General features: G+C 42.5%; 1 protein-coding gene across 1 annotated transcript in view; it reads right to left on the minus strand.

Moving 5' to 3' along the window:
- Nucleotides 1-615: 615 nt before the first annotated feature.
- Nucleotides 616-14,207, minus strand: part of RNF130 (ring finger protein 130) — a 140,674-nt gene continuing 127,082 nt past the window's right edge. Inside the window, exon 8 of the mRNA XM_049707382.1 lies at nucleotides 616-8,232. Within this exon, the coding sequence (XP_049563339.1) occupies nucleotides 8,123-8,232 (110 nt within the window). The 3' untranslated portion in view covers nucleotides 616-8,122. The remainder of the gene's footprint in view (nucleotides 8,233-14,207) is intronic.

The raw sequence follows: 14,207 nt of genomic DNA on the forward strand, positions 1-14,207 counted from the left end.
CCAATTTCATACTAATAAGTGGCAGAGGTAATATTAATGTCCAGACCTTTAAGGTTCCAACTCTATTCTACATGTATTGGACATTGGCTGTTTTTGCCCCAACATCCTTTTCTTCCTGTGCAGCATCATGATTTTGCTGTGGCAACCACACCTTACAACTCTCAGCTCCTATCTTTCAGGTGAAGCTGAATGCACTCCTGGGCTGCAGAAGTAGAGCCCACGTTGGCCTTAGCTAATGGCACATTCTACCTCTGTGACCATAGTGGTTCGGTGATGTCCACGTGCTTCCAACCAAGCCAATCAGGGTCAAGGAGATGCCATTCTGGTCTCCTGGGGAAGTAAACCAGCTCTTGTGCTGATGGGGCTATGACCTCTCTGAGCCTGAGAATGCAGTTTACTTGGAGGAAGCAAGGCTAGCAAATGTGTCCTGGTGTCAGTGTCTGAGGGCCAAACCATGCTATAAGTGACGTAAGCATACCCATGGCATTTAAGCTTTTGTGAGACACCATACTTCTCTTTGGCTTAAGCCAGTTTGGGTTGGGGTTTCTGACATTTGCAACCAAGAGTCTTCACTGATACAGGTTACCACCAACAGTACTCCATGTGGCCAATGCATCTTTTTCAATAGGTTTTTATTGAAATGGTTATATTAGCAAATCCCACACATACAGGTATACACTATTGGAATATAGGTATATACCATACAAGTTTACTACTTAATTATACTTACATCAACCATACATTTCAAAGGGCTAAGATCCGATTGCCAAGAAGTCAGCTCACATTCTACTTGCAGGTGCCTGTGTTCTAGACAAAGTAACCCCCCTATAGTGAGCTCCCAAATTAAGCTAATGATCAATTTTGCTTCTTGGATATTTGATGTGTGTTCTTTACAGCACGAGCTATCCAATGGTGAATTAAATTTAAGTGCAGTTTCCCTTTCATCCCTCAAGGTGGACAATGTCATTAGCTACATTTAGGTATATCCCAAGCCTCCCCCACCCCAAATTACCTTTGCTACAGTTAGAAAAATAGTTTTGTAGCTCACCCTCTGAGATGTTGTGCATAGTTAGCAGGAACCCAGAGTAAGAGGAACTCTTTGAGTGACCTAAATATGAAAGCAGTAACTTTGATATGAGTATAAAAGCTACTGAAGGTAAAAAAACAATTGTGACATATGTGGCCTAGGACTTGGACCAACTCCTTCTCTTGTACAGGAACAGGATTGTTCTATTAGGTGATGGTGTTCCCCATATTCCAAATAGCATGTCCTAGCTTGGAGTCTTTTCCTGTTTCTGTAATCACACTGGTCAAGTTTCCTTAGCCAGAGCCATTGCTGCTCAGAAGTAGACCCTGCTTTCCATTCTCAGCTTAAGACACCAGATTCTGGCCCCAAGCATGGTCCGAGGGTACCCCTCATCCAGCTGGGTCAGCAAGACAGGCCTGGGCTTCTAGGGGATGAACAGACATAGTGCCCTCTCCACTTCTCTCTAGGATGGCACATGTCATCTCAGGCTGGGCACCCAGCAAAGGAGCTAGGACTCTGGCACGGGCCGCACCTACTGACCTGGTCCACGTGGGATGCAGTGGCAGTAAGCAGTAGGCAGTTAGCCTTTCTGCTTAGGAACAGCTTACTCACCTGGGAAAGATATGGCCTGAGGTGTGATAGTTTACCTATCCCACATCTTTTGTATTCCACAAACATCTTGGCTCAGTACCTCCGAGTCACTAGAAAACTCCTTTAATATCACATAGTGTAAATATCCTTGGACCAAATTATGGATGAAGGATAATTCTAAGAGCAAATTAGAGTTCACTTTGTGTTGGGTTAAATTTGTAAAAAATAGCTCAGAACATTCATCTGTAACTAATAGCTGTAAAGAGAGCTGGAGAGAGAGGGTGATAATCAGCTGAGGGATAAGGAGCTGATGAAGGCCAGTCAGACTTGCCAGATGACCGGCATGACCCTTCCTTACACACACACCTGCCCAAATGGACTGGTGACAAATAAGCCGTTTCAGCCCAGCATTAAACGAGGGGGGGACCCTAGAAGCTGTGTCCCAGGGGATCAAGGGCCCACTGCAGCTGAGAAAAATGTGCTAATGACATCCTCCAGCTCTTGGCTTTTCCACAGAAGAATGTGTGTGGTTTGTAAAGGTGTTTACAGCTGAGCTGGACGCCAGCCTTGGCTTGAGCATGCATGCTCTGGCAGCTGCCTCAGAGCCACCAGCAATGCTTCCCCAGGCCTGTTGTTTCTGAGAAAGTCACTCCTTTCAGGCTGCCAAACTGGGTCTGTGTCACTTCAAACCTCCATTTTTTTGTGTATGTGTATGTGGAAGAGTCAGTGGGAGGGACCAGGAAAGCCTGGGACAGGTCTGAGTGACTCCAACTGCACTGAATCCTTATGAAACTTTAATTCTCAAGTTTGTATGAAGTTCAACGTTTCTCTGTTTTTTGTTTGTCATAAATTATCTTCCCTCTTCCCCAAGTCAGAGTGAAGAAAAAAATGGCTTGAGCTATGGTGGAACTGCAAGAGGCAAAACCCCAGATAAGTCCCAGGTTACGGACTGGGCCCCCCCACCAGGGCCTTGTGAGACCATTAGAACCAAGTCTTGGGCAGACGTGTCCTTTTAGCAGTCGAGACCGTTGGCATTGCCTCCCCTCTGTGGTCACTGAAGGCTGGTGGGACGCAGCTCTGGAGAACACAGGTGACTGCTTTTACCCTATGTCTGGTGAGGACCCACTGGACTCTCTTCTTCAAGGCTCAGTCTTTTGGGATCTTTCAGGGCACCCCTAAGAAAGAGGGCAAACCTCCTGACTTGACTCCCAGAGGAGTGATAGAACCTGGCCAGCTGGGGACACGGCCCCTGTGGGAGAAACCCTTCTCCCTGGTTGTGGGAACTGGCATGCTTTGCTTTTCCTGCTGCTTTGCAGGACAGTAAAAAAAAAAGCACAGTTCCACGAAGGAAACACAGGCACCTTACTTCTGTATCCTTCTTTCTGAATTTTCTCTGATGTTATGAAGCAAAATCTTTAAGGCATTTTCCAGTCCTGCTGAAAGGATCTTAACCATCTACAGATGTCAAATGAACCTGTATACTCGACATTCATTTCATCCTTTTCCAAATGGACTTTGGAATGATTTACCAACAAAGCCAAAAGAAAAGGCAACACTAGATGCATCCCACTTGTAACAATTGCCTTTAACAGGGAAGAGACACTTATTTTAAGCTGTGGGTGTCGACTCCCGTATGTGGAGTTGGGAGTGAATGCTGAGTTTAATAACTCCAAACCCCATCTCTGGGCATGAGTGAGGCTGCTCCTGGCATGGCAGTGAGGTGAACACCACTTTTCTTGAATAGGGAAGTTACACTCAGTGGTTTTTCTAAATCAGTTGCTGTCTATAGCCCCTTCTGTCCTTAAATATCAGTGTACCCAGGGCTTTATCCCAAGCCTGTTTCTCAAATCACTGGGCAGTTTTCACCACATTCTGATTTCCATCATCATCTGAACTTAGCTTAGGAACCCCAGGCCTGGCTGGACACCCACTCTGGGAGATTCTAACTCCAGTGAGTGTGTGTGGGAGGGGGGAGAGGGAGAGATTTGGGGCACCTGAGGGACTGGATTACATGGAGACTACTTTGGTAGGTGTAGGTGACATGTACATTTAAAACACAGCTTCCCAGGATTCTGAGGCACAGAGGGGCCTCACCAAACCACTGCCTGAGATCCAAGGTTACATCTCTGTGCCTCCCCTAGAGGTCCTGCCAGCCCCCAGATCTAAAGTGTCCCCACAAGGGCTCTCTCTCCCTGTGTCCCACCAACAACCACTGGGTCACCAAGACTGGCGCCTGGGCTTCCTCTTCAATCTCATGGCTCCCTCCTTTCCCACTGTCAGACCCCAGCACTCAGGCATTGCAGGGCCAACCAGCTCACCCTGACCCCATCTCCCTCTCTTTCCAAAACAGAGGTTTGGGCCCTCCGCATAGCAAAGCCGTCCCTGCCCAGGAGGTGAAACCCACGGCCTTGCTGGTCTCAGCTTCTCTTGGCCTGTCTTCACTGGGGGTGTAGCATCCTCGGCAACCACAGGTCCTGTTGGTGGGGTCCCTGTGCTGCACCGTGCCCTTCCATCTATGCCCTGAAACCCCCTCTTCACCATTCACCATCATTTCATTTGGGCTTATATCCCAGTTGGTTGTTAATGTGCCAGTTCCCATAACAGCTAAAATTTTAATAATCACTGGATTCAACTTAACTCCCTGTATGTGTGTTTGGTACATAGTGAGAACTTACTACCGTTTTCCTTCTAAATGCTGCTTCCTGGAAATAGTGCTTTTGTTTCATGACATTTATGAGCAGCAACCATTGTCAAGGTGACCTGACATTAACACCATCTCCTTGTTTTCCTACAGCAGAACCACTGCCTAGATAATAAAGGTGAACAGCAAGCAAGATAACATTTTGATTTTTCTTCAATTAAAACCAGTTTCATTTAACATGTAGATCAAGGAAAGAACTGGATGTGAGGGATAATAAAAATAGGAGAAGAGCTTATGAAGTCCACAGGAAATATCAAGTTAGTCAAATTTAGTAATCCTATTTTGCTTAAACCCTTTGCGGCCGCATCTTTCGGAAGCTAGGCTGTTGCATGCATCAGTTCAAACCGGTGTTCAGGGAAGTGCTTCATGATGTTCCTCTGAGACAGGGCTGAGGAGGGACCAGGAGATGGAGCCTTTCTTCAAAAGTGGGACTCACCAGACTTTGTCAGGGGGTATTAACCACCTGGTGGTGGAACGTGTCTTCCCCTGAGGGGGTAGAGGCAGGCAGCCCTGGACAGACATGCTGCCCACTCACACCACCAAGCCCGACCCTTGTACTGCGGACAGTTTGGCTGTTATCTGGCCAGCCGCCTCTCTGCTCTCCTGAAAATAACAGGAAAGGGGGGCTATGGGCAGTTCTTCCCTTAGGAAGTTAAAAATCACCAAATTGTAAGCGTTTGCATTTTAACTGTCACAACCGAATTCCTCGCAGATCAGCTGACGGTTCTGGCTGCTCCGGACCCTGCTCCACCCTCGTCCTGTGGTGCCTGCTGGTTCTGTACCCAGCTCAGCTTGGAGACAAGGTAGAGGCCTTGCCAGGAGGAAGAGGCTGGAGTCAGGCCCAGCTCAGAGCAGTCCACTGGAGGGACAGAGGGTTTATGGTGTAAGAAGCTCACTCCTCTGCCCCTTCCACTCTTCAAATAGTACTCCCCACCCCCTTCCCCCCAAAGCCTACAAAAAACAATCAGAGGTTATCATATTATTCCTGGCTAATGATCACTGCAGCCGGAAGACTTGCAACAACTGAGATACTCATACAGGGCAGAAGCACCTCTCCACACCCCAACTTTGCCACATGGCCAAGGCACTCGGCTCCCCGCACCGCAAGCTTCTCACGGGCAGGACTGCCCACGGTGAGAAGTGCCTTCTCACAAAGCTCACAGGACAAGCAGCCCTTGTGCCCTATCCCCTGCCAGGGTCCTGGGGGCGGCTGGGCCGAGGCTTTCCCCTCGGCTCAGCAGACAGCAAAGCTCTGTTGTTTGGGATGAAAAATGCTACCCTCGCTATTCCTGGAGTATATGACCTCCCCAGAGAAGTTACTGCCTCTCCTGACAAAGGCAGGACATTCTCTAGCTGAGCAGGAAAGTGGCCCCAATTTTTAGGAAAAGGGTGTTGAGCTGGGATCTAAAGCACTATGCTGAGAGAATTCCCCTGTCAGAAATGCCTCCTTGGTTATTTGACAGTGAATGTGTGCCTAGATTTACCAGAAATTCAAATATTATATTAATAGGTGGACTTTTAGGCACCTGAATATTTAATTTCATCTCAAGTAATTTCATTTCTTTTCAGTAATATCTGGAGTGAAATTTAATGTATATGCTTTTTTTTTTTAAATATATATGAAATGTAGTATTTGTTTTATTTATTTATTTATGGCTGCCTTGGGTCTTCGTTGCTGCGCCTGGGCTTTCTCTAGTTGCGGCGAGCGGGGGCTACTCTTCATTGTGGTGTGCAGGCTTCTCATTGCAGTGGCTTCTCTTGTTGTGGAGCACGGGCTCTAGGCACGCGGGCTTCAGTAGTTGTGGCAAGCGGGCTCAGTAGTTGTGGCTCGCGGGCTCTAGGTGCGTGGGCTCAGTAGTTGTGGCGCACGGGCTTAGTTGCTCTGTGGCATGTGGGATCTTCCCAGCCCAGGGCTCAAACCCGTGCCCCCTGCATTGGCGGGTGCATTCTTAACCACTGCGCCACCAGGGAAGCCCCTGTATATGCTTTTATAAGATTTTACTAATCAGAAGAAAACACTCCATTCGGATCTGAGTTCTGGTTCAGGAAAACAAGGTCATGGTAGGGTCGACATAGTCAGAACTAAGCCATTTTCTCTGTCAGGTGAGCCAAACCAAAGATAAACGCAGGTGAGTGTCTGGAACCTCTGGCAGACTGAGTTCTAATCTCCTTGAGACATATTCTCTCACTGTAAAGCCAGTGGGACAAACCTGTCTTTCTGAATAGTGTTCTCTTGGAACTGTTTATCAAAAATATTTTTACAGTACAAAGACTATAGTACAAAGGAAAACCAAACAAAAGCCCTTGGTTAAAGGTAAAAAGAAAAAGCTGCTACAACCTTAAAACTCTGCACTGTTCCAGCCTCAAATGATAATAACATGCTGCTGGTCACTCGGAGGTGACGTCACTCCCTGGTTCTCTGAGGGGTTTTGTTCCAGGCACAACTGTGTCTGAGGCATCTTAGCAACACATCACAAGAGGAGAAGCCAGCTGCACACGAAAAATGGCAAGTGTTCACTTCAAACTCTGTCCTACAGAGTCAATACAAATCACAGGGCAACTCTGCATGGCTTGCTGCTGGATCTAGGCATATGGAACTGAAGTTTCCACTCTCATACAAGGATGTGAGGATTTACATTTACATCTCTCCATAGCTTATATCGATGGGAGAAACAGGCTGAACTATGATGTGTCCTTAAGCAAAAAGGATGCGTAATTTTTATAAATTTACTCACTGTGGTTCTGTGTTGGGATTACTCTTAAGATACATGTTTCTTGCGATGTTAACTTGACGTCATCCCAGGCATGTGGGAAGAGCATGTGTGTCCCTCATGTCTGCCACGCTGGCTACCAAGGCTTTCCTGTAAGCTCCTGTGCCTGCTTCATGCTGAAGCTGAGGCTGGTGGGAGGGGACTGGGCTGGATGTGTGAAGACTGAAGACGGGTGCTTATATGGTATCTAACAGCAAGGAGGTGGTTTGGTTTTCTCAAGAAAGCACTCAGAACATTCTGATTTTGACAACCACTGGCCGTCACCTGGGGATCACCATGCCCAGCTGGCCTCCTGGGCACTATCTCCCCATACACCTCAGCAGTTGCCAAGAAGACAAGTCCACTGGCCTCAGGGACAGGGCCTTCAGTGTTTCAGTGGTCACATAAACACTTGTCACCTTATGTCATGCTCTATGAGGGACGCTGGCAACAACACAGACAACTGCCCATCCTGCACAGCCTGCAGCTCCACTGCAGTGCGCTGGGTCAGTCTCAGAGGAGGGACAAAAGGCAAGGCTTTCTCTTAGGAACCTTTAGAAAGAGGTCCTTTAACAGGAAGTAAAGTAAGAGACAGGAAAATACAGAGGGGGCCAAGGAGCAGCAACTTGTGCCCTACATCAGTAAGAAGCAGTGCCTGCAGGCTTTAGTATGCATTATAAGTGGGGGGCACGAAAGGTATTTAAAAACCCCCAGCGGCACCCCAACACAGAATAGCATGTGATTATTCAGAGACACGTTGGCAATGCAACATTAACCCCTGGGCCCCGCCTCTTCTCTGGAAACAGCCAGGCTTGCTGGGGCCCATACTCAGTGGCTAGCTTTGGGTAGGTTTTCGGTGCCATGAGGCTACCTGGGCAATAACGTTGTCCTCAAAGCCTCACCTTGGGGGAACTTGGCAATTTAACCCTAAGCCCCAACCTGTGCTTGGAAAGCACTGCCATTCTTCCAAAATGGACACTGACAGAAGAATACAAAATAAGAAAGGTGATCATAAATCAAATCACAAAAGAGGTGACAGCCCATTTTTAAAAATCAGGTTTTGTTCTCATCATACATGTCCAAAGAAGGTTCGATTGTGGAGAATTCACTTTCATACACCAGGCTCCGAGGGGACAGAGAGTTCCGATGAAAGAAGTGACCGCCTAAAAAAGGAACAAGAAAAACAGACTTAATAGGTCGTCAGGCCTATACTCCCCACATGGCTTGAAGGAAAGAACACAGACTACTTCAAACGATCACATTTTCTCAAATATCTCCATTTTGGGCTCTTATCATGAAAAGAATACAGGCATCCCTCAGTGTAAGCACACTTTAAACACATAAATTCCAGTGCTTGGATCCCCAAGAGATTAACCACTGGAGTTCTTCAAGCAAAAGCTGCCTGTCTTTTTCTTAAGAGAAAAAGATTCCACTTATACATTTGAAGACTTCTGTCTGGGGACACACGGTCACGTGGAGAACTGTCAAACCTCCTGTTTGAGCACCTGTTCTGGGCTGAGCCCGATGGTGGGGGTAGGGTGGGCACAGAGTCATCAGCTGAGCAGACTGACAGATGTGACTTTGAAGCTCTGACAATGCATTAAGAAGTTTTTATTTATATCAAAGTTCATTTACATTGTTAATTCTACACATGTTAAGACCAGTAATCTCCAGTCCTCCTTTCTCAGACAGCCACTTTGCGCTGATCCATGTCCCTAAATAATATGCCTGTGTTGATCCTTCCTAATTGTTTCAGTCTTAGACTTTATCTACTACACTCCTCCTATGGAAAATGAGGATTTTTCCCCTCCCCTCTACCACATCCACACATATTTTCCATTGCCCCAATATAACTATATTTTGATTAAAAAATTCAGTGTTAACAACAAGGTCCTACTGTATAGCACAAGGAACTATATTCAATATCTTATAATAATAAACTATAATGGAAAAGAATATAAAAAAGTATATATATAGATACATACCTATATATCCATATATATATCTGAATCATACCAGAAACTAACACAACATTGAAAATCAACTATACTTCAATTTAAAGAAAGATTTAGGGCTTCCCTTGTGGCGCAGTGGTTAAGAATCTGCCTGCCAATGCAGGGGACACGGGTTTGAGCCCTGGTCCAGGAAGATCCCACATGCTGTGGAGCAACTAAGCCCGTGCACCACAACTACTGAGCCTGTGCTCTAGAGCCGGCAAGCCACAACTACTGAGCCCACGTGCCACAACTATTGAAGCCTGCGCACCTAGAGCCCGTGCTCCGCAACCAGAGAAGCCACCACAATGAGAAGCCCTTGCACTGCAACGAAGAGTAGCCCCTGCTTGCTGCAACTAGAGGAAGCCCGCAGGCAGCAACGAAGACCCAACACAGCCAAATAAATAAATTAATTAATTAAAAAAAAGATTTAAAAGATTGTGTCTACATTATTTGACTATTTGTGCTATTCAGAGCTGAGCCATGCTTACTCTGGTCCTTCCTTTTCTGAACAACTGTTTGTTTTTACAGCCTTATTGAAGTATATGTGAAATACAACAAAATACAACAAAATGCACATATTTAAGGTGTACAGTTTGACAAGTTTGGACATATGTATGCACCCCTGAAGCCATCACCTGAATCAAGATAGTGGACACCTCCATCACCTTCAAAAGTTTCCTGGTGTCTCTGATAATTCTTGCACTTCTCCAACTCTACTCCTATCTCTCCAGGTAGACCACAGATTAATTTGCATCTTTCTAGAATTTGATTTAAGTGGAATCATATGGTAATTTATTGGCTTTTACAAATAAAAAGCTGCTATGAACATCTGTGTACAAGTCTGAGTGTGGACATGTGCCTTCCTTTCCCTCTGGTAGGTACCTAGGAGTGGAATCACTGGAAAAGTATGTTTACTTTTCAAAAATGGTTGTACCCCACCAGCAGTGAATGAGAATTCCAGTTCCTTGGCTCCTCGTCGGCATTTACATGGTCAATTTTTTACATTTCAGTCATTCTAGTAGGAGTGTAGTAGTATCTCATTGTGGTTTTAGTTTGCATTTCTCTGATATTTGGCATCTTTTCCTGTGCTTATTAGCCTTCTTTTGTGAAGGCTTTTGTTCAAATCTTTTGCCCACTAAAAAAATTGAGTTGTCTTCCTATTATTGACTTGTAAGATTTTTTAAAAAAAAATTCTAGAAACAAGTCCTTTGTCAGATATATGTTTTGCAAATATTTTCTCCTGGTCTGTAGCTTGCCTTTTAATTTTTATAACAATGCCCTTTGAAAAGGAAAAAGTTTTGAATTTTGATAAAATCCAATTTATTGATTTTTCCTTTTATAGTTTGTGCTTTTTGTGTCTGAATAAAAAAATATTAGCCAAATCCAAGGTCATTAAAATTTTCTCCTATGTGTTCATGTTTTATATTTTTAGCTCTTACATTTAGATGATCCACTTCAAATACATTTTTGTATATGGTGAGAAATAAAGGTTGAAGTTCAGCTTTTGCCTATGGATATTTAATTGTTCCAGCATCATTTGTTTATAAGATTATCCTTTCCCAATAGAATTGCCTTGGCACTTTGGTTGAAAATCCATTGATCAATGTGTATGGTCTTTTTCTGGGCATTATTCCAGCAATTCGTTTGTCTATCTTTACACTAATATAACACTGTCTTGATTACTACAGCTTTTTAAATCTTGAAATCAGGTATTATAAGTTCTGTAACTTTGTTCTTATTGTTCAAATGATATGATGGGCAGGGAGGAGAGGAAGGCTGTTATAAGGAGTATAGACAAGTATTAAATGAAAGCATTTCATGCACTAGTATGAGTAGTAGGACCATTTCTATTTTCTTGTTTAACTTTCCTATATTAGAAACTTCTGCATTTAAAAAACTGGGATGAATTCAAAGATGCTTACCATCTGTATAAGCAGACCTCTTAGAGGAGTCCCAAGTAAAAGATGGGATCTTTGATCTCTGACAGCTGAGTCTCAACCCTCAGAGGAATCTGCATAGTCCAATAGGGCTAAAGGGTTAAAGATTTTTTTTTAAATTTGGTTGCACAGGGTCTTAGTTGCAGCAGGCAGGCCCCTTAGTTGTGGCTCCAGGGCTCCTTAGTTGTGGCTCACAAGCTCCTTAGTTGTGGCATGTGGGCTCCTTAGTTGTGGCATGTGAACTCTTAGTTGCGGCACGCATGTGGGATCTAGTTCCCTGACCAGGGATCCAACCTGGGCCCCCTGAATTGGGCAGAGTCTTATCTACTGTGCCATTAGGGAAGTCCCAGGGTTAAAGATTTAAAAACCAAACCAAACAAACAAAAGAAACCCAGCAAAAGAAGAGGCTTCCTGCTCTGCAGGAAGAACTAAAGCTGCCAGAAGTGGAAATGACCTAAGTTTTTGTGTTAGTGTACTGATCAGCTGACACTAAATCTTTGGTAATAAATAATGGGTCAGAATTTACTCAGTAATCTACCCAGCTATTAACCAGTTTACTTGAGAAAAATATAATATCAAGAGAGGAACACACAAGCAGCTGAATTTCAGAGAAAGGCATGATGCTGGCTTTGCCAAGAAAGCACAGCATATTTTTCAACACCTGGAAACATCCTATTTACTGATTAACTGATTATTATTATTTTTGTTATTGGCTATGTAATGTTATTAAGTGAACTCTTGAGGTATAACCTATATACAGATGTGCACAAAGTATAAGTATACAGCTCAGTGAATTTTTACAAAGAGAACACACCCATGAAATCACTGGATCAAGAACTAGAACCCTACAAGCACCCCACAAGGACCTCTATTGATCCCAGTCACTAGGCCCTCTCTTCTCCTCCAAAGGAAACCACAATCCAGACTTTTCAGACCATGGTTTAGTTTTGCCTATTTTCAATTTTACATAAATAGAAACAGAGTATATCTTCTTTTGTGTCTGGATTCTTTCAGACAATATTATGTTGTGACATTCATCCATGTCATTGAATATAGCAGTAGTTTGTTCATTTTCACTGCTGCATGATATTCCATTGTATGACTACCCCACAATTTATTTATCCAATCTTCTATTGATGGACGTTTTCTTTGTTTCCATTTTGGAGCTATTATGAATATCGCTGTTAGGAATATTCTTGTGTTTCTTTTTTGTACATGTGTATGCAATTCTCTTAGGTAAACTAGGGGTGAAATTGTTGGGTCTTAGGGTATGCATATACTGGCAGTTTTGGCAGATACTGGCAGTCTTCCAAAGTGGCTGTAACAATTTATACCCCCACCAGTGGATAAGAATTCCAGTTGTTCTATATCTACACTAATTGTTGATATTTTCTGACTTTTAAATTTTTGCACTTCTGGTGGGTATATAATGGTATTTCATTGTGGTTTTAACTTACATCCCCTGATGTCTAAAAAGGATGAGCACTTTTTAATATGTTTTTAGGCTGTTTATACATCTTGCTCATCCTGAAACATGTATTTATTTCTTTTGCTCATTTTTCTATCAGGTTGTCAGTCTTTTCCTTCTTTATTCTGAGTATGAGTCCTTTGTCGTAAGTATTACTTATGACATTATGTAAGTAATATATGTATTAGTTATTACTTTGCTATAAGTATTATAGGTTTTCTTCTAAAATAGTATATTGTGATGAACAGAATTTCTTAATTTTAGTGTGGACCAATTTATCTATCTTTTATTTTATGGTTAGTGCTCTTCTGAGTCCTGTTTAAGAAACTGCCTATCCCAAGGTTTTGAAGATATTCTACTTTATCTTTCAGAAGCTTCATTGTTCTACCATTCATATTTAGGTCTATGCTCCACTTCAAATTCATTTTTGAGTCTGGTGTGAAGTAGGAATCAAGATTCATTCTTTCTTTACAGATATTCAGTTGATGCAGCACCACTTATTGAAAAGACCATCCTTATACTCACTATGGTACAGTGATACCTTTGTATGATTCAAGTGTTCATAAATGCATGGTCGTTTTAGGACCATATTCTGTTCTATTCAGCTATTTGTCTATCCTTGTATCAATACCTCACAATCTTAATTACTGTACCTTTATAAAAAGTCTTAATATCGAGTTCAGTAATTCCTCCACTTCATCATTCTTCAAGATTGTCTTGTTATTTTTGGCCTTTTAAATTTCCATGTAAATTTTACAATCAGCTTGTCAAATTTTACACACACACACACACTCACCCCTACTGGGGTCTGTTTGAACCTGCAGTGGTCAATTTGGGGAGAATTAACATCTTTATAATATTGAGTCTTATAACCTATCAACCTGGTATATTCATTTATTTCAGTCATCTTTAATTTCTCTCAATGCTTTATAGTTCTCTGTGTAGAAATCTTGCACATATTCTTTTAGATTTATTCCTCAGTATTTGATGTATATTTGATGCTTTTGTAAATGGTATCTTTTAAAAAATTTCATTTTTAATTGCTTATTGTTGGCATATAGAAAGAAAATTGACCTTGCTAAATTTACTTATTCATTTTAAGAGCTGATTTGTGGAGTCTTTTGGAGTTTTTACATATACTACTATGTTGTTTGTAAATAGTGACAGTTTTATTTCTTCCTTTCCAATCCTTACATCTATTTCTTTTTCTTGCCTTTTCATATTGGCTAAGACTGCCAATAAAATGTTGGAGAAATCACAGGAGGTATCTTGATTTCCAATCTTAGGGAAAAGTTTTAAATATTTCATTATTTAGTATGATGTTTGCTGTAGTTTTGAAAATACTCACTATTAGATAAGGAAGAATGGGTGCTGAATTACAGCAAATGTCTTTTCTGTATCTATTAAGATAAAAATACGACTTTTCACTTTCATTCTGTTAATGTGTTGAATCGCACTGATTTTCAACCTTGCATTTTTTAACAAATCTAACTTGGCTGTAATTTTTCCTACTTATATATTGTCAGATTCATTTAGCTAATATTTTATTTAGAATATTTGTATCTATATTCATATAGTAAATTAACTTGTAATTTTCCTTTTTGTAATGTCTTTGTCATGATTTGGTGTTAGTGTTATGCTGCTCTCAGTGAAGGACTTGGAAGTATTCCTCTTTTTCTCTTCTCTGGACAAATTTGTGTAAGACTGTTTTATTTCTTCCTTAGATGTTATAAACA

The sequence above is a fragment of the Orcinus orca genome, chromosome 3 (genome assembly GCF_937001465.1).
Source record: "Orcinus orca chromosome 3, mOrcOrc1.1, whole genome shotgun sequence".
Lineage (NCBI taxonomy): Eukaryota > Metazoa > Chordata > Mammalia > Artiodactyla > Delphinidae > Orcinus > Orcinus orca.